Source organism: Pristis pectinata, chromosome 5 (assembly GCF_009764475.1).
Source record: "Pristis pectinata isolate sPriPec2 chromosome 5, sPriPec2.1.pri, whole genome shotgun sequence".
NCBI classification, from domain to species: domain Eukaryota; kingdom Metazoa; phylum Chordata; class Chondrichthyes; order Rhinopristiformes; family Pristidae; genus Pristis; species Pristis pectinata.
Genome location: NC_067409.1, coordinates 73351327 through 73371653, shown reverse-complemented (window position 1 = coordinate 73371653; position 20327 = coordinate 73351327). Strand labels below are relative to the sequence as shown.

At 42.2% G+C, this 20327-nt stretch overlaps 1 protein-coding gene across 5 annotated transcripts in view; it reads right to left on the bottom strand.

The window, feature by feature from the left end:
* Positions 1–20327, bottom strand: part of LOC127570492 (dnaJ homolog subfamily C member 13) — a 118693-nt gene that overhangs the window by 7113 nt on the left and 91253 nt on the right. For 4 of the 5 annotated variants that reach the window (XM_052016122.1, XM_052016123.1, XM_052016124.1 and 1 more), the window contains 5 exons: positions 16236–16405; positions 14779–14821; positions 10218–10391; positions 8981–9160; positions 938–1078 (listed from right to left, as the gene is read on the bottom strand). In XM_052016122.1, the coding sequence (XP_051872082.1) occupies positions 938–1078; positions 8981–9160; positions 10218–10391; positions 14779–14821; positions 16236–16405 (708 nt within the window). Of the gene's footprint in view, positions 1–937; positions 1079–8980; positions 9161–10217; positions 10392–14778; positions 14822–16235; positions 16406–20327 lie in introns of those variants that run through there. The other variant, XM_052016126.1, reaches the window with a different exon arrangement.

The window sequence follows — 20327 nt, the reverse complement described above, 5'->3', positions numbered from 1 at the left end:
TGGGTTGTAACAGTAAAGCAGTAAATGTTTTAAGGAGAGAGTTTGATATCAATGACTGCAAGTTAACATGCAGGTAAAGCAAGCAAACAAATACTTTGGCCTTTATTACTAGAGGATTTCAGTACAAGAGAGTTTCCCTACAATTGTACACAGTCCCAGCAAGAACACAGCTGGAATACTGTGTACCATCTCTGGACCCAAGGAAGGATACACAAGTGATGGAGAGAGTACAAGTTCAGAGTGATACCAGAGATGCAGGCAGGAAGCAGTTGGGAGTTGTCCTAGGCGGGGAGGTTAAGTCTACTGAGTTTTATTGAAGCATACAAAATTCTTAAGGTGCATGAGTAGATACAGGGATGATGTTTCCCTAGCTCAGGTGTCCAAAACCAGGGATCAGTCTCAAAATAAGGAGTTTGCCATTCAGGACAAAGAAAATTCCTTCACCCATAGGGTTGTGAATCTTTCGCATTCTCTTCTTGAGGACTGTGGAGGATCACTCTTGATCTCATTGAAATGTGGGCAGGCACAAGGGCCAAATAGTTTGCTCCTGCTTCTGTTGTTTGTGCACTTATAACCTTACCTTGTTAATAAGTTTAGTCAGATATTTGTCTTGAATATTTTTGTGCAGAGACCTCTTTTTATCTCCCCCCCCCCCCCACTTACATTTTCATTTCTAAACACTTGCCTGCCACAGATGTAAACAAAGTGGCTTGTAATTAGTTGCCTGGGACGTTGCTACATTAAGGGTTGTAAAATTTACCACTCTCCAATCCTCCAGCCCCACCAGGGAGGATTGGGCAATTGTAACCAGCCTTTTCACTATGCCTCCAATTTTCTCAGCAACTACAGATACATCCCATTTTTACAAAAATATGTTGAGAAGCAATGTTCAACAGATGGCAATTCAGGTACATGAAATTATCAAAGGGATACCCACCTGAGCCACCAAGTCAGTCTGCTCCTTCTGGAACATTCGATTCAGAGACTCCGAGGCAAGGCCTATCATATCCGATCGAACCTTCATTCCATTCATCAAAGGCCCAATGGTTTCCAGTACAGCCATGGCTCGGACACAAAACTTAAACAAGAAGTTAGTCTCATTAAGCTGAGAAACAATTTCACTTGCTGCAAGTTAAAAAAATATTCTGTGCAAGTGTTAACTTGAGATTGAGCTATTAACTGGCTTTTTTTTTGTTTACACACATTTTTGTTTAATTGTATGAACATAATCTGACAATGTTGGTGATAACTACGTAATACCAACTTCTAGGTGTCAGTAAGCACTGCCCAAGTGCAATTCTTCCTTTCCCCTTTCTACAATTAATGCCATCACACTGCAGAATCTTGTCCAACAGGTACAACTTGCTAACTTTGGTGATGTACAGAAAGGCAACGGTTAGGACAGCCTGTTATCACAGCCAGGGATTCAACAACAAGGGGAAGATAACATCCACATGAAGATCTCTAAAGCATGTTTAACACATCTGGTGTCAAGTTAAACTTTATTAAGGGAGTTTGAAAAGGGAGAGTGAAGAACAAATCATAACCCTGGTCTGGAATCAAAAGGTACAAAGATTAAGTTCCTGCTGTGAGTGAGTATCAGGAGTTCAAGGGCTAAATCAAAAGACAAACTCAAAAGTTGATTGTGTCACCTGAGCCACAGGCAAATGGCATGACAAGCTGGTAAGGGAAGAAAATGAGTGCCAAGGATTAGTGAGAGAAAGGAATTCTCCTGGAAGGAGAATGAATCTCTTCAGCTGCATCTGACCTGGGTTAGGCCCTCAAAGAATGAATCAATCCAGTGGTGGAGCGGAAACAGATCCCCAGGCAGAACTAAAAAAAAAATCAGCTTAAAAAGGCAAGGAAAGTGGGAGAAATTCGAAGTGTTGAAGAGAATATCCATATTTATAGATCAAGGAATAGGAAAGTAACTGATAAAAATGCAGAACAAGAACAGTATTGGATAAAATGTGCAAGAGGATGATCAGGGTGAAAGAACATAGTGGGGTCTGTGACTAACAGGAGTACATAAAGGAATCAAAAAAGTGAATTTGAAACATATGGTTTAAATAAGACCTACCTACAAACTGTATGTGACTGGATGATAAATATCCAGGTTATAACATTTTAATCAAGAAGAGGAAATTGAAGAACGAGTAGTAACATTGATAAAAATGCTACTACAGCATTAACTTATTGTTAAGAGTGAGCAGACAATTTATACAACCTAGACAGTTCCTACTGAGGAATAGCAAAAAAATCTTGTTAAGTGTTCCCTACAGACCTGTGGTTGGATGAACAAGTACTGAGATCGGAAAAGCTAATTCACAAAAATACATGTGGATAATAGGAGACTAATTTCACCACAGACTGCAGGACAAAACAGCTCAAGTCCCAAAGGGAAGCAGTTTCAGGTGTAATCAGCCCAGTTTCTAGTAGTGATGTGTTCTGGAGCAGAGCGAAAAGGAAACATTAGATTTAATGTCAAATCACAAGCCAAAATTAGTCAACATTCTCATGCTGAGAGAACAACCACTTAATGTGGCTGCAACAGTACAGAATTCAATTTTGGGGCCAAGGGACAGGATGGCAAGTTATGAACAATCAAACTCTGGCAAGGCTGACCAAAGGATTATGCGGGAATATTTCACAGTAAACTGGGCACACTATTAATGGAACAAAATGAATGTGAAAAGTTGAACAATTCAAGAGCTGTACATATTGTAGATGAGCAAGTGCCCTATGTGTAATTAATAAATCTTGCATAAAACCCAAAGGGTTTATAGAAATGCAAAGAGTAATAGCAATCCTACTGCCGGAGTTACAAATGCAGCAAAAGGACATTAATAGTGCAAATTGCAAAACAGGAAAATGGCTTAAAAAATCTTGCAAAATATCAAGATCGTCATTAAAGGTTTTGAGCAAGATATTGAAGGAAATGGCTGCCTGACCTTCCTTTTGGTTTTATTTGAGATTTCCAAAATCTGTAGGTTTTTGATTTGGGACATTGAGGGCAACGGTTGTCTTATAACACTACCAGATTGTGCAACAGTCCTTTAAAGCTCAGGCATGGTAAAATAGGGCAGCTTTAGCAAAACAAAACTTTATGGAGTCCAATGCAGTAACGGCAAGGAGGTCTGAACAGAGGAGCAATGTTTAGAAAATAAAATCAAGGGGAACACAGCCTGCAGAGATGGAGGGCTGCAAAAGTTGCTGAATGAACAGGGTCACTGACTAAGACAAGAAGTTGATAAAATTGTTAACTATAAATTAAAGCTATAGCTGTAATGCATAGATAGTGATTAAGTCAGTCTTACAGATTATTCATTTTAATTATAAAAAAAACTGCAGGTGCAGAAATGTGGAAAAAAACAGAACATGCTCAAAATACTCAGCAAGTTCGGCAGCATCTGTAAAGAGATGAACAGAGTTAGCAATTCAGGTCCAGATGAAGGGTCTTCACCTGAAAAGTCGACTGTATTTCCCTCCATAGATGCTGGGTTCCTCCAGATTCCAGCACCTGCAGTCTCATGTCTCAACAATTCAAGTCAATGACCTTCAGTTATCAACCCAAAACATTAACACACTCTCAAAAGATATTGGCAGATCTGCTGAGCATTTCCAGCAATTGGTTTTATTCCTTTTTATAGATAAGATGCAAACCGATTTCTCATCATTATGGGCAGGCGGGCAGTTTATGAAACAAGCAGAGCATAGGAATGGTCCATCTAATTTGTCTGCATTCTTTCATGGCAAATCACCTTACTTAGGACAGTTTGAAAGATTTTTTTCTAACTGCAAGTTAAATTTACTTAGAGATTAGATTTCTACTTTAATCAAGACATAGGGTGTGCTTAACTGAGTTGGTGCAAGTTTGAAGTGAACATTTACTTTCTGTCCATTAGGATGGTTATGGGAGAAACAACTTTGGATTAAATTAGTTGGTAAAAAGCACAAGTGAAATGTAATTTAAGATTAAATTATCAACCCAATTTATCAATACCTATTGATTGTCACCCTCACTCAACCCACATTTGTAGGTTGTAAATGCCACTGGCATTGTTTAGTGAATTACCTTGATTTGACAGGCTGATTTTCAAAACATCTGCTCAAAACCATAGAACCATACAGCACAAAACAGGCCCTTCGGCCCACCGTGTCGTGCCGTCCATCAGACCACCCTCACACTACCTAACCCCTTCCTCCCACATATCCCTCTATCTCACGTTCCTCCATATGCCTATCCAACAAGCTCTTGAACCTGTTCAATGTATCTGCCTCCACCACCACCCCAGGCAGTGCATTCCATGCACCAACCACTCTTTGGGTGAAAAACCTCCCTCCGACATCTCCCCTGAACCTCCCACCCATAACCTTAAAGCCATGACCTCTTGTTTTGAGCATTGGTGCCCTGGGAAGGAGGCGCTGACTGTCTACTCTATCTATTCCTCTCAATATTTTATATACCTCTATCATGTCTCCTCTCATCCTCCTCCTTTCCAGTGAATAAAGCCTTAGCACCTTAAGCCTCTCCTCATATTCAATACCCTCCAATCCAGGCAGCATCCTGGTAAATCTCCTCTGCACCCTCTCCAGTGCCTCCACATCCTTCCTATAATGAGGCGACCAGAACTGAACACAGTACTCTAAGTGTGGCCTAACTAGAGTTTTGTAAAGCTGCATCATCACCTCGCGGCTCGTAAACTCAATCCCGCGACTTATGAAAGCCAACATCCCATTGGCCTTCTTAACTGCTCTTTCCACCTGTGAGGCAACTTTCAATGAACTGTGAATATGAACCCCCAGATCCCTCTGCTCCTCCACACTGCCAAGTACCTTGCCGTTTACCCTGTACTCTGCCCTGGAGTTTGTCCTTCCAAAGTGTACCACCTCACACTTCTCCGGATTGAACTCCATCTGCCACTTGTCAGCCCAGCTCTGCATCCTATCAATATCCCTCTGTAAGCTCCGACAGCCCTCCACACTATCCACAACACCGCCTATCTTAGTGTCGTCCGCAAACTTACTAACCCAGCCCTCCACCCCCTCATCTAAGTCATCTATAAATATCACAAAAAGTAGAGGTCCCAGAACCGATCCCTGCGGGACACCACTAGTCACTGCCTTCCAATCCGAGGGCACTCCTTCCACCACAACCCTCTGCTTTCTACATGCAAGCCAATTCCTAATCCATACAGCCAAGCTTCCTTGGATCCCTTGGCCTCTGACCTTCTGAAGAAGCCTACCATGAGGAACCTTATCAAATGCCTTACTAAAATCCATGTAAGCCACATCCACCGCACTGCCCTCATCAATCTTCCTGGTCACCTCCTCAAAGAACTCTATCAGGCTTGTGAGGCAAGATCTTCCCTTCACAAAGCCATGCTGGCTGTCCCTAATCAGTCCATGATTCTCAAGGTGTTCATAAATCCTATCCCTTAGAATCCTTTCTAACAGCTTACCCACCACAGACGTGAGACTCACCGGTCTATAATTCCCTGGCCTATCCCTATTACCTTTTTTGAACAAGGGGACCACATTCGCAACCCCCCAATCCTCTGGCACCACCCCCGTAGACAACGAGGACTCAAAGATCCTTACCAGCAGTTCAGCAATCTCCTCCCTAGCCTCTCGAAGCAGCCTGGGGAAAATCCACTTCAACACATCCTCCCTCTTGATATCAACAACCTCGAGAACATTACCCCTACCAGCACTCCCTTCCGCATCATCAAGACCCCTCTCCCTGGTGAATACCGAAGAGAAGTACCCATTCAGAACTTCTCCCACTTCCGCCGCCTCCAGGCAAATTCTCCCACCTTTGTCCTTAATCGGATCTACCTTCACCCTAGCCATCCTCCTACCCTTCACGTACTTGAAAAAGGCCTTGGGATTTTCCTTAACCCTACTAGCCAAAGCCTTTTCATGTCCCCTTCTAGCTCTCCTCAGCCTTTTCTTAAAGTTCCTTCCTCACTACCCTATATTCCTCACAGGCCCTGTCTGAACCTTGCTGCTTATACCTCACGTATGCTACCTTCTTCTCCCTAACAAGTCGTTCCACCCCTCTCGTCACCCACGGTTCCTTCACCCTGCCATTCCTTCTCTGCCTCACCGGGACATATTTATCCCTAACATCCTGCCTAAGATCCCTGAATATCGACCACATCCCCATGGTACATTTTCCTTCAAAAAGGACATCCCAATTTACACTCCCAAGTTCTCTCCTTATAGCCTCGTAGTTAGCCCTTCCCCAATTGAAAAACCTCTTGTCCTCTCTGCACCTGTCCCTGTCCATGACAATTTTAAAGGTTATGGAGCAATGGTCACTGTCCCCCAAATGCTCACCCACTGATAGATCCTTCACCTGGCCCGGTTCATTTCCTAAAACTAGATCTAACATGGCATTCCCTCTAGTCAGCCTGTCAACATACTGCGTCAGGAATCCCTCCTGGACACACTTAACAAATTCCGTCCCATCTAAACCTTTGGCACTAAGCAGGTTCCAGTCTATATTTGGGAAGTTGAAGTCTCCCATTATAATAACCCTGTTATTTCTGCTTCTCTCCAAACACTGCCTGCCAATCTGCTCCTCTATATCTCTACTGCTACCGGGGGGCCTATAGAATACTCCTAGTAGAGTAACTGCTCCTTTCTTGTTCCTTAACTCCACCCATACAGACTCTAGAGATGATCCTTCTACAACATCCATCTTTTCCACAGCCGTAACAGTGTCCCTGACCAGTATCGCCACCCCTCCACCTCTTCTCCCCCCTTCCCTATCCCTCTTAAAACACCGAAAACCAGGAATATTCAATATCCACTCCTCTCGACGTCAGCCACGTCTCAGTAATAGCCACGATATCATAGTCCCCCATACTTATCCAAGCCCTCAGTTCATCCCCCTTATTCCTGACACTTCTTGCATTTAAGTAAACACACTTCAGTCCATCTACCTTACTACTTTTACAGCCTGTATTCTGCTTCTCCTTCCCCAAAGCCTCTCTACCTGTTTGATCTAACTTTTCCCCATTCCCTTCTTCCTCTGACCTACTCCTCCGGTTCCCTTCCCCCTCACAAACTAGTTTAAACCCTCCTGTACCACCCTAGCAAATCTCGCCGCAAGGATATTGGCCCCCTTCTGGTTCGGGTGTAACCCGTCCTCTCTGTACAGGTCCCACCTTCCCGAGAAGAGATCCCAATGATCCAGAAATCTAAAACCATCCCTCCTGCACCAACTTCTCAGCCACCTCCTCCTATTCCTACCTTCACTATCACGTGGCACTGGCAGCAATGCCGAGATTGCTACCCTTGAGGTCCTGTTCCTCAATTTTCTGCCTAGCTCCCTGAACTCACTCTTCAGGACCTCATCCCCCTTCCTACCTATGTCATTGGTGCCAATATGGACCACAACTTCTGGCTGCTCTCCCTCCCACTCAAGAATTCTGTGGACCCGATCAGTGACATCCTGGACCCTGGCACCTGGGAGGCAACATACCATCAGGGATTCATGCTCACTGCCACAGAACCTCCTGTCTGTTTCCCTGACTATCGAGTCCCCTATCACTACCGCATGTCTCTTTCCCACCCTTCCCTTCTGAGCAGCAGTACCAGTCCCAGTGCCAGAGACCTGGTAACTGCAGCTAGGCCCCTGCAGGTCATCCCCCTCAACAGCTTCCAAGGCAGAAAACTTGTTACTGAGGGGAACAGCCTCCGGGGCTCTCTGTCCTGTCTGCCTGCCTGACTTCTTCTTCCTCTTCCCTCCCCTGACCGTCACCATTCTAGCTGCCTCCTGAACCTCAGATGTACCTACCCTAAGGGGGGTGACTGTCACCTCATGCACCGTGTCTACATAACTCTCTCCCTCCCTTATGCTGCGCGGTGTTTGTAGCTGCGACTCCAGCTCATCAACTCTGAGCCGAAGTTCGTCCAGCCTCAAGCACTTACTGCAGATGTGGCCATCTTGGACCGCAGCAAGGTCCACGAGTTCCCACATCAAACAGCTGCAGCACACCACCATGTCCTCCATCTGACTACCTTTTTTTTCCCCCTAGTTAGTCCCACCTACAAATCTATAATGACCAAAAGCTAAACCTTGCCTTTACCTACTTACCAGCTACTTACCCTCCTTGCCCCTTCACGCCGAAGCCCCTTGAGCCAAAGCCCAGAACACTCTGCTGCTACTCACTCCGCTGCCCGCTCTCTAGGCTGTTTGCTTTTTAAGCTGCCCGCGCCGCGCCTGCGCAGTCCAGCCCCCACTCGACTACTTAAAAAACTTAAAAAATCTAAACCTTACACTAAAAACCCTAACAAAAACTAACCCTTACACCCAAAAACCCAAGTGTGCAAAAAACAGGAAGGTAAAAGCAATTAGATGTCTTGGGGTGATTCATTATGATAAAACTGAACTCCTTAAGCTTGTATTTGTGGAATTGGTAAGAAGCCCACTATATTTCCTGAGAAATACTAATTACTTATTACTTTGATAAATTATCAAATTCCAACATTTTATTCAGCTGATTATTTTCACTAGTTTTCTTTTGTAAGTAATCACATGACAAACGTCTTAAAGCGTTAAAAGGTGCCTTTGAGCATAGACAATTAACCATCTGCATTGATGTAAAACTCATTATAGAAGTGGGAGGATTACTTATTATGAGCCTTGCCCTATGTATTTGGAATGATTAACCTGGCATTCAATACACTACATACTGAAGAGCTTGAAGGTTCAGATCATGGGGCAGATGGTCTTGATGATAGAGGCAGTCTATAGCAGCACAATTGAGGAAAATATTCGAAGCTAACCTAAAACATAGCAAGTCATGAGGGTGAAGTACTAGTTACAGGAATGACAAAAAAAATCAAATCAAACAAATGCAATGAAGATTAACTCTCAGAACCTGATGATTAAAACAGTAAAAATTAAGAACTGTAGAATAAGAAAATCAAAATTGGTATTTCACACTGGAATAAAATAAATCTTTACCTCATTGTCAGAAAGAGCATGAATGAGCCGGATTGATGACTTGGGGATGGCATTATTTTTGTGGTTCAGAGCGTTAATAACTTTAGGAAGGTGGCCTAATGGAGGTACCTGGTCTGCCAGCTGAGGCTGCGAATAAAAGAGGCAGACTGCTGCTGTGGTAACCATTTCTAAAGTTTCACCCTGTGCAGAGAAGACGACCAATTACAAGTGTGCAAGATACGGACTTTGTTTCCCACCATTTTATAATTTAACCTGTGGAGAGAAATCTACACAAATAAAATGACATAGCAAAGTGACATTTGGATGAATTTAATTACAACAATGTTTATTCACTACTTGATCCTCCTTTTATCGCATCAATATATCCTTCAATTCCTTTCTCCCTTATGCCTATCTGGCTTTGAATTAATTTCTGCACTATTCATCTTAAGCACTCCAATTAATGGAGTCAAATTCTCATCACTCAAGTGAAAATTTTCTCCCAAACTCCCCACAGGACTTTTGGTGTCTATGTTGTATTTATTTCCCCTCATTTTGGACTCTCCACAATTGGGAGCATTGTTTCCATGCCCAATCTATTACATTTCTCCATAACTTTATTGCAGTTTTCAAAGTCACACTCAGCTTCATAGTATAAGAAAGGGGCATCTGAAAGGGTCCTCTGGTTATTCAATAGTTCCTAATTGCTGCACCCACCCCATTCTAGTGTTTTGGTTTATAATTCTTTTTCTCTCCTCAGCTTTCAAATCCTTCTGTAATTTGGAGACCAAAATTGTGCACTGTAGTTCAAGTGTGCTGTAACCAATGATCTAAGTTTAACATGAATTCAAGAGAGGTTGATTCTTCTAGAAATCCTGGTATTTGCATATCTTATGGTATGAACTTGGTGCTACTCAACATTGTGAATCTGCAGTCATTGATCATTTTCTGTTCCCTTATTTGGAGTTAATGGTCCTATCAAACTTCATGGTTGCAGACACACCAATATTGAAATTCATTTCCCATTTGGCTCATTCTGCAAGGTTGTTAATGTTTTGCACTTTACTGCAAACTTCAAAGTTAATTGTATCCCAATTTGAGAGTCATCTGCAAATGTAGATTTTGTACTGGGAGTGTGGTCAACCATTTCATATGGAAGTAACTGCTGTAGACTTGAAAGATGCATTCACATTTCCAACCACAGATTAGGTTTTCTGCACATTCATGCATCCTTTGACATAACACACATTGGACTTACATTAGGATTATTTGATTCCAGAAGCTCAGTTAATTTCTCCAGCAATGCAACAAGAAATTCCCGAGGTTTGCGAAGAACCCAACCTGGCTGTGCAATAAAGATCCTCAAGAAGACTCCTCCTACTGACAATTCATCTCCAACTTCACCATAGACAACTACAAAGTCCTCAGGCAACTGAAGAGCACAGAAATCATTAGTGTTACCTAAACAAAATCATTCCTTTACAGACTACCAGTCAAAACAAGCTATATTTTAATCCATAGTTAATGAATCAGTTTTGTAATCTGTCCACCTTCAATTCTGTACCAAGTTTGGTATTACTTTTTGGTACTACTCTTCATCCTGAGAGAAGAGTAGTGGCATGACACAGTTACCCTAAATTTGTTACTGAGCTATAGGTCTCAAGTTTTTTTTAAAAATCCAGAATTTCATTATTGGTCTTGTCATGGCAGGTGCAAGTGAAGGCCAAGACCTTCCCTTTGGAATAGAAAATAAATAGCCTTGTCATCTGACAGCCAAGTGTAGGATTGAAAAAAAAGTACAGATTGATGCTTTTGTTATACTTTTTTTTTTGATCTGGGGGTTTTCTTTTCATATAAAGAAATTTCTTTTCAATTTTTTTTGGTATCGTGTTCACTTAGTGAGAGAGCGGGAGGTCCAGATCATATATTTCACTCCTTGTGAGTATATGTTAACTGTTATTATTGTTATCCCAATCTCTTCGCACCATATGTATATTAATGTTATGTATATTAATTTGAAATTCAATAAAAAGACTGAAAGAAAAAGATTGATGCTTATACCACAGTTTGTTCCCCTTCCCCTGTAGTATTGTGTGTCAAATACATGCAGCAAAGCTTTATTTTCCTGTGGCACACCAGACAAGTGTTACCGTCAACCATAGATTTAATCAAGATGAGGCTCCCTTTCAGCCGTGTCAGGGCACCAGCCAATACAGTGATAACATTCATCCACATTTTCAAGGTGTTGACCATCTCTGATGTCGTGATACACCCACAAAAGCACATGGACATAATCACATAAGTTGAGAAGGTAGCCAACACGTTGAAAGACTTTTTCCCTGTGTAGATCTGTCAATATTTAAAGTAGCAAGAGCAATGTAGATTGATGAAGGCTTTCTAATCTAATATTTGTATACAAGTACAAAGTTTAATTCACAGATGTTAGTTATCTGATTTAAAAAGGATATGTCAAGAGCTGAATTTCTTTATTTCTGTTACATTTTCTAGTTCATCATCTTTGCAAATTAGAAGATAGAACATTACACAACAGTACAGGCCCTTCAGCCCACAATGTTGTGCTGACATTTTACCCTGCTCTAAGATCTATCTAACCCTTCCCTCCCACATAGTTCCCCATTTCTCTATCATTCATGTCTTTAAGAGTCTCTTAAATGTCCCTAATATACCTGCCCCCACAGCCTCTTCCAGCAGTGCGTTCCATGCACCCACCACTTTGTGTAAAAAAAAACTTACCCCTGACATCCCCCTTATACCTTCCTCCAATCACCTTAAAATTATGTCCCCTCACGTCAACCATTGTCACCCTGGGAAAAAAATCTGACTGTCGATCTATGTTTCTTATCATCTTGTACACCTCTATCAAGTCACCTCTCATCCTCCTTCTCTCCAAAGAGAAAAGTCCCAGCTCACTCAACCTATCCTCATAAGACATGCTCTCCAACCCAGGCAACATCCTGGTAAATCCCCTCTGCACCCTCTAAAGCTTCCATATCCTTCCTATAATGAGGCAACCAGAACTGAACACAATACTCCCAAGTGTGGCCTAACCAGATTTGGTTAAATATATAACTTGTGTGTGTAATCCACAACTTTCATAGGATTCATTGAGCCATACAGCACAGGAACAAGCCCTTTAGCTAATTCATCCATGCTGACCAAGACGCCTACCTACACTAATCCCATTGCCTGCATTTGGCCCATGTCCCTCTAAACATTTCCTATCCATCTACCCATGTGCTTTAAGTTGTAGAGTTGTACTTGCCTCTACCCTCTCTTCTGGCAGCTTGTTCCATATACCCACCACCCGCTGGAAAATCTTGCCCACCCCCCCCCCCTTTTAAATCTTTCCCCTCTCACAAATCTATGCCCTCTAGTTTTAGGCTCTCCTACCCTGGGAAAAATTCCCACAATCTACCCTATTTATGCCTCTCAACTTTATAAACCTCTGAGGTCATCCCTCAGCCTCCTTTACTCCAGGGGAAAGTCACCCCAACCCATCCAATTGTTCCTTATAACTCAAGCCCTCCAGTCCCGGCAATGTTCATGAGTAAAAATGATGTGGACACCACAAGTTATCTCAGGCCTGACCTTTAGTTAAGGGGCAATTATTAGTCTAGAGCCATTAACTGAGTATAACAGTGCAACTTTGTCTTCGTTGTAAGATGGCCTTCATGAACAGTGTTTTGCAGTGAACACAGCAAGGTTTCAACTACACCTTCCATCTACAATCAAGCCCATGAAATTTTACAGAAATGTCTATATTGATTTTATATTCACTACTGAGGAGTGCACATTTCCATGAACATTCCAGAATACTTGCAGCTTAATAATAATAATCCTACAAATGCAATATCGCATAGGCATCCAAAGAAATTACATCTAACATTTCATCATGCATGCAGCAGCTAAAAACTGCTTCTCAGGAGACCAGCTTAACCCAACTGAACTGAATGAATCTGACCACCAAACCGGCACGTGACACTAGAAGATGCAGGTGTTAAACCACTGCTGACAAATATTTTGTCTAATACATAGTAGAACAGGAATGTTGGGGTGATTCAGCTCTGCTGTGTCATAAGACCAAAGAACTGGGCATTAAAAACAATTGGTGGGTTGGGGCAAGAAAATAGTCAATGCAGCAATAGGGTTAAAGCATACTTCAACTCCAGCAAGAAGCCCCAACAAAAACAGAGACTTGGGCTATATGGAACTATGGAATAAAATTGACTCAAATTAAACTACACCCTTTTTATCTAGAGAGCACTACCAAAATGGAGTTTGTAATCAAAAATCCTTTGATAACTCATGTTGAATCGAACTTGCCCTCAATTATGGGAATGACAATGAATATGTTCTCAATATTGTCAAAGTTGAGTTTGTCATATGCACAAGTGCAATGAAAAACTTACTTGCAGCAGCATAGCATATGACTGTTTTGGTCTTGCTACATGTAAGCAGTAACTGGTTCATTTATTAAGGAGTTGTGAATGAAACTGAACACTGCACTCATTAACAAACACCCCTACTCCCGAGATTAATGGTAGGTCAGTGATGAAGCTCCTGAAGATAGCTGAGCCCAGGACACTTCCCTAAGGAACTCTTGCAGTGCTGTCCTGGGGCTGGGATGATTGACCTTCATAACCATCTTCCTTTGTGCAAGGTATGACTGACGACTGCAGTGCTTTCCCCTTTGATGCCCATTAACTTCAGTTTTCCCAAGATTCCTTGATGCCAAGGGCAATCACTCAGCCCCTGAAATTCAGCTCCTTGGCCCAGGTTTGAATCAAGGTTGTCTAGAGCTAAATGGTCCTAGCAAAGTCCAAACTGGGCGCAGCTGACCTGATGAAAGGTCAATGACTCGAAAGAGCAACTTGGCTCTCTCCAGAGATGCTGCTTGACCTGATGGGTATTTCCAGCATTGTTTTTTATTGCTGAACAGATTGTTAACTGCTGCTTGTCAGCACTGTCAGCAACCTCTTTCCTCATTTTAAGACCATAAGATACAGGAGCAGAATCAGGCCATTAGCTGATCGAGCCCGCTCTGCCATTCAACTATGTCTGATTCTTTTTTCCCCTCAATCCCATTCTCCTGCCTTCTCCCCATAACCTTTAAACCCCCTTACCAATCAAGAACCTATCAACCACCGCCTCAAGTACACCAATGACTTGGCCTCCACAGTGCTCTGTGGCAATGAATTCCACAGACTCACCACACTCTGGCTGAAGAAATTCCTCATCTCAGTTCAAAAGGGACGTCCCTTTATTCTGAGGCTGTGCCTTTGCTGAGAGTACCTTGATTGGGCTGTCATTAGTCCGATTGGATTTATCCTTCTTGTGAACAGGATGCAGCATGGCAATTTTCCACATTGTCAGATAGATCCCAGTGATGCAACTGTACTGGAACAACTTGGTTGGAATTTAGTTAGTTCTGGAGCACAAATCTTCAGTACCACAGTCAACATTTTCTGGCCCCATTGCCAATGCTTCATTTTGTATCTGTCATCACATTTGGATGGATTGAATCTGAGAAAGACTTGCTGTGTTGGTGGGGATTTCAAGAACAAACCAAGATGGATTTTCTACATTAGCACAGGGGCTAACGTTTCAGTTTCATTTTAAGCACTGTCTAAACCTCATTTCTAAATTATTCAGTAACACAACCACCAAAAGAGATGGGTTTTTAAAACAATCCATTAGATTTATGATTACTCAAACTAGATATTGAAATTACAGGAGAATGCATCACATTAATTCAAAGACTCTTCAAGATCTGAATTAGTTCTACAATCTCTCCTTACCTTCCAGTTTATATCTGGATTGTCATATTGCTGCTTGAAGTGCCTGTAACAAAATTTAAAATATCAGTTTCACTAACTTATACTATAATCCAACTCCACTGAATTTTTAATGTCTATGGATAGGTGGCTGTTCTCAGGATGGAATGCTTCCAGTTTTGGACACAGTTCCAGTAAGTCCGGCTAATTCAAACCCCAGTTTCTTGCCTGCTCTTGAAATTCTTCAGTTTCTCAGCTATCTTGTGCTTTGTGACACTATCAATTTTGTGCCTATACAATGTGAGAGCACAAGTCTACAAAGTAACTGAAATAAATATTACAACGTTAACTTTTCAACACCGAATAGAAATTTGCCAATGGAGGATTTAAATACAAGAGAACACATTAATCTAGAAAATGAGGAATGAGAAAATAGGCGAGTAGTCTCCAAAGAACAAGTTGTGAAATAAGTTATTGACATGTCACTTAACTAAATTCAAGAGCATACAATAATTCACAGAGATGGAGTACAGAATATCAAGAGCAGAAAAGCTGTGTTACCTAGCTTCTAGTCTTATGAACAACCCTTTCCTAAGTCCCCATATTATAATAGGATATATAGAACATACATGGAAACTAATCAAAAGGTTTAATTGGAGTAGAACGTGAAAGGAAATTTTGTTACTACACAAAATCCTGCCAGAAAGTACTCAGCAAAATTTTATGTACTATATCATTGAAACTTTGATAGACTTTGGAAGGATGTGAAGATTTATCAGAATGTTAAACAGGGACAAAAATGGTGATATTGTGAACTTACACAAGTTACTTGCATTCCCTGGACCTCAGAGGGTTAAGTGAAATTTGAGTTTTAGGAACTTGAAAGGAACTATTAACGTAGATAAACCAAAACATTTTACACTGATGGGCATATCCAAGGCAAGGAACACAACATTAAAATAGTGGCAGGCTTTCAAGACAAAAGTTTGGAAAAGCTGGTTCATACAAAGACTGACAGAAGTGTGACAGCTTCTCCACAGAACGTTAACTTGATATATAATTTAAAAATCTGAGGCACTTGGATTTTGCTTGCTAAAGGTGATTAGAGTTCTAAGAAGTTCACTATGGGTAAATAGTTGGGATATACATCAGCTATTTTATTCAATGGTGAATAGGTTCCCTGTGAGGAATAACCACCTCCTGTGACTATGGTGATCACTGCTTCCATTTTAAAGGAAGTTATTTGAAAGTTTTCCAGAATATACATTTTCCTAAACTATAGGCAATTTGGAGTGGCATTGTCAATATATAGTAAACCTTAGAAATATTAGCTTTGAACATGAAATTGCAAGTTATGAGAATCTTTCTGCTTTGCCTTTGTTCAATACAATCTAGATGTCTGCTGATTAAAGAGCAACAGAAAAAAAAATGAAATCATTTGATAATTTTAAGAAATGCAATGTCACCATTAGTTTACGCACTCAAGCATCATTTCTCGAACAGTTGTAGACACTCTCTCCCTGGAGTTGTCATTCCATATCAGCTCTGGATTTTCATGAGTCCCTTCAAATATGTGCACAGATGCTTCAGGATTGTCCCTCATGGCATCCATGAAGACACCAGGTAGAAATTTGGTCAAAGTTATCCTCACCTAAGTTCAAATAACAGTTATTGCAACAGTTTGAGCCTGCTTAATAATTAAATCATTAACATGACAAGCACCAAATTGACAATTTCCAAGGCATATCGTATCCCAACAGTATTCCATGAAAGAGTTTGCCTGCTAGGCAGGCAATTCCAAAAAAAAAAGCTATGTGGAATACTCCAGAGAGCACCAATGCAGATCAGGGTAAGAAATCAGTGTGGGATTGAGAGGAGATCACATGTAAGTTTGTTATGGGAATTTATTCCAACTTTATCAGCAAATGGGCAATTATAGCTATAATTTCCCCAAGAGGTATAATTAATTTCCTATTCTGTATTAACCTGATCCCTTCATTCTTAGGAAAACACAAGCATGACAGGATAAAGGGGAAAATCATATCAATATATTAATTAACAGAGGTACTTCTCTGTAGGTATGTTAACCCACAAATCATTGAACCATAGAACCATACAGCACAAAACAGGCCCTTCGGCCCACCATGTTGTGCCGTCCATCAGACCATCCTCACACTACCTAACCCCTTCCTCCTGCATATCCCTCTATCTCACGTTCCTCCATATGCCTATCCAACAAGCTCTTGAACCTGTTCAATGTATCTGCCTCCACCACCACCCCAGGCAGTGCATTCCATGCACCAACCACTCTTTGGGTGAAAAACCTCCCTCTGACATCTCCCCTGAACCTCCCACCCATAACCTTAAAGCCATGACCTCTCGTCTTGAGCATTGGTGCCCTGGGAAGGAGGCGCTGACTGTCTACTCTATCTATTCCTCTCAATATTTTATATACCTCTATCATGTCTCCTCTCATCCTCCTCCTTTCCAGTGAATAAAGCCTTAGCACCTTAAGCCTCTCCTCATATTCAATACCCTCCAATCCAGGCAGCATCCTGGTAAATCTCCTCTGCACCCTCTCCAGTGCCTCCACATCCTTCCTATAATGAGGCGACCAGAACTGAACACAGTACTCTAAGTGTGGCCTAACTAGAGTTTTGTAAAGCTGCATCATCACCTCGCGGCTCTTAAACTCAATCCCGCGACTTATGAAAGCCAACATCCCATTGGCCTTCTTAACTGCTCTTTCCACCTGTGAGGCAACTTTCAATGAACTGTGAATATGAACCCCCAGATCCCTCTGCTCCTCCACACTGCCAAGTACCTTGCCGTTTACCCTGTACTCTGCCCTGGAGTTTGTCCTTCCAAAGTGTACCACCTCACACTTCTCCGGATTGAACTCCATCTGCCACTTGTCAGCCCAGCTCTGCATCCTATCAATATCCCTCTGTAAGCTCCGACAGCCCTCCACACTATCCACAACACCGCCTATCTTAGTGTCGTCCGCAAACTTACTAACCCAGCCCTCCACCCCCTCATCTAAGTCATCTATAAATATCACAAAAAGTAGAGGTCCCAGAACCGATCCCTGCGGGACACCACTAGTCACTGCCTTCCAATCCGAGGGCACTCCTTCCACCACAACCCTCTGCTTTCTACATGCAAGCCAATTCCTAATCCATACAGCCAAGCTTCCTTGGATCCCTTGGCCTCTGACCTTCTGAAGAAGCCTACCATGAGGAACCTTATCAAATGCCTTACTAAAATCCATGTAAGCCACATCCACCGCACTGCCCTCATCAATCTTCCTGGTCACCTCCTCAAAGAACTCTATCAGGCTTGTGAGGCAAGATCTTCCCTTCACAAAGCCATGCTGGCTGTCCCTAATCAGTCCATGATTCTCAAGGTGTTCATAAATCCTATCCCTTAGAATCCTTTCTAACAGCTTACCCACCACAGACGTGAGACTCACCGGTCTATAATTCCCTGGCCTATCCCTATTACCTTTTTTGAACAAGGGGACCACATTCGCAACCCCCCAATCCTCTGGCACCACCCCCGTAGACAACGAGGACTCAAAGATCCTTACCAGCAGTTCAGCAATCTCCTCCCTAGCCTCTCGAAGCAGCCTGGGGAAAATCCACTTCAACACATCCTCCCTCTTGATATCAACAACCTCGAGAACATTACCCCTACCAGCACTCCCTTCCGCATCATCAAGACCCCTCTCCCTGGTGAATACCGAAGAGAAGTACCCATTCAGAACTTCTCCCACTTCCGCCGCCTCCAGGCAAATTCTCCCACCTTTGTCCTTAATCGGATCTACCTTCACCCTAGCCATCCTCCTACCCTTCACGTACTTGAAAAAGGCCTTGGGATTTTCCTTAACCCTACTAGCCAAAGCCTTTTCATGTCCCCTTCTAGCTCTCCTCAGCCTTTTCTTAAAGTTCCTTCCTCACTACCCTATATTCCTCACAGGCCCTGTCTGAACCTTGCTGCTTATACCTCACGTATGCTACCTTCTTCTCCCTAACAAGTCGTTCCACCCCTCTCGTCACCCACGGTTCCTTCACCCTGCCATTCCTTCTCTGCCTCACCGGGACATATTTATCCCTAACATCCTGCCTAAGATCCCTGAATATCGACCACATCCCCATGGTACATTTTCCTTCAAAAAGGACATCCCAATTTACACTCCCAAGTTCTCTCCTTATAGCCTCGTAGTTAGCCCTTCCCCAATTGAAAAACCTCTTGTCCTCTCTGCACCTGTCCCTGTCCATGACAATTTTAAAGGTTATGGAGCAATGGTCACTGTCCCCCAAATGCTCACCCACTGATAGATCCTTCACCTGGCCCGGTTCATTTCCTAAAACTAGATCTAACATGGCATTCCCTCTAGTCGGCCTGTCAACATACTGCGTCAGGAATCCCTCCTGGACACACTTAACAAATTCCGTCCCATCCAAACCTTTGGCACTAAGCAGATCCACAGTCATCCTCCTATGCTAGTTGCATTCATACTTGGCTGAACCTAATTTGTCAATAACCTTGAACTATCTGTAATTCACCCTGCAAGCACCACTGAAACAACTGCCATGTCTTTTCATAGTGAAATGCTTTGAAACATTGCTGAATTTTTTGCTTTGAGTTTCTTGCTGTGATTGTAACTCATCTCCCAATTTCAATGCTCAGCCTCTCCTTTCTATGCTCAACCTATTGCATTCCAGAGGATGAATTATTGCCAACAAGTTTCATTTTTCCTAAGTGCTGTCATTTGCAATGAAGACATCTGTAAACAGCTAGGAGAAATTAGAGTTAACCAATGTTTCTTGCTTGTACTCCTTTAAAAAGGCACATTTTTAGCCACATTCTAAATCCCAAGCACATTAACACCTCCATTAGATAAATTCAGCCAATAAGAGTTTTTCCTCAATGGTAGAAAAGCACCTATAAAATCAGAATTACTCATCAGTATTAACCTTCACTTATTTCTAAGCAATTGACTCCTTTTAAGAAACACTCGCTTGGCTATATATTTTCTTCCTCTAAACTGTACATTAGTGGGCTGAAGGGCCTATTTCTGTGCTGTATGAGCTGGGGTTCAAAATAAGAATATTGAATGGTTCCCTTATAAGATGAGATGGACTCTTGAACTCAAACTACCTTGTTGTGACCTTGCACCTTATTGTCCACCTGCAATGCACTTCCCTGTAGCTGTGACACTTTACTCTGTATTCTGTTATTGCTTTTACCCTGTACTACTTCAACACACTGTGTAATGAATTGATCTGTATGAACTGTATGCAAGATAAGTTTTTCACTGTACTTTGGTACAAGTGACAATAATAAACCAATACCAAAATGCTGCACTCTCAATTTTTGGTCCAAAGCCTTTAGATGGTGCTTGAACTTGGGTCAGAAAGATACAGCACGAAACAGGCCCTTTGACCCACCAAGTTCACACTGACCATCAAGCACCCATTTACACCAATCCTACATTAATCCCATTTTCTTTTTATTCTCCTCAGTTTCTCATCAACTGCCCCAGATTCTACCACTCACCTACACATTAG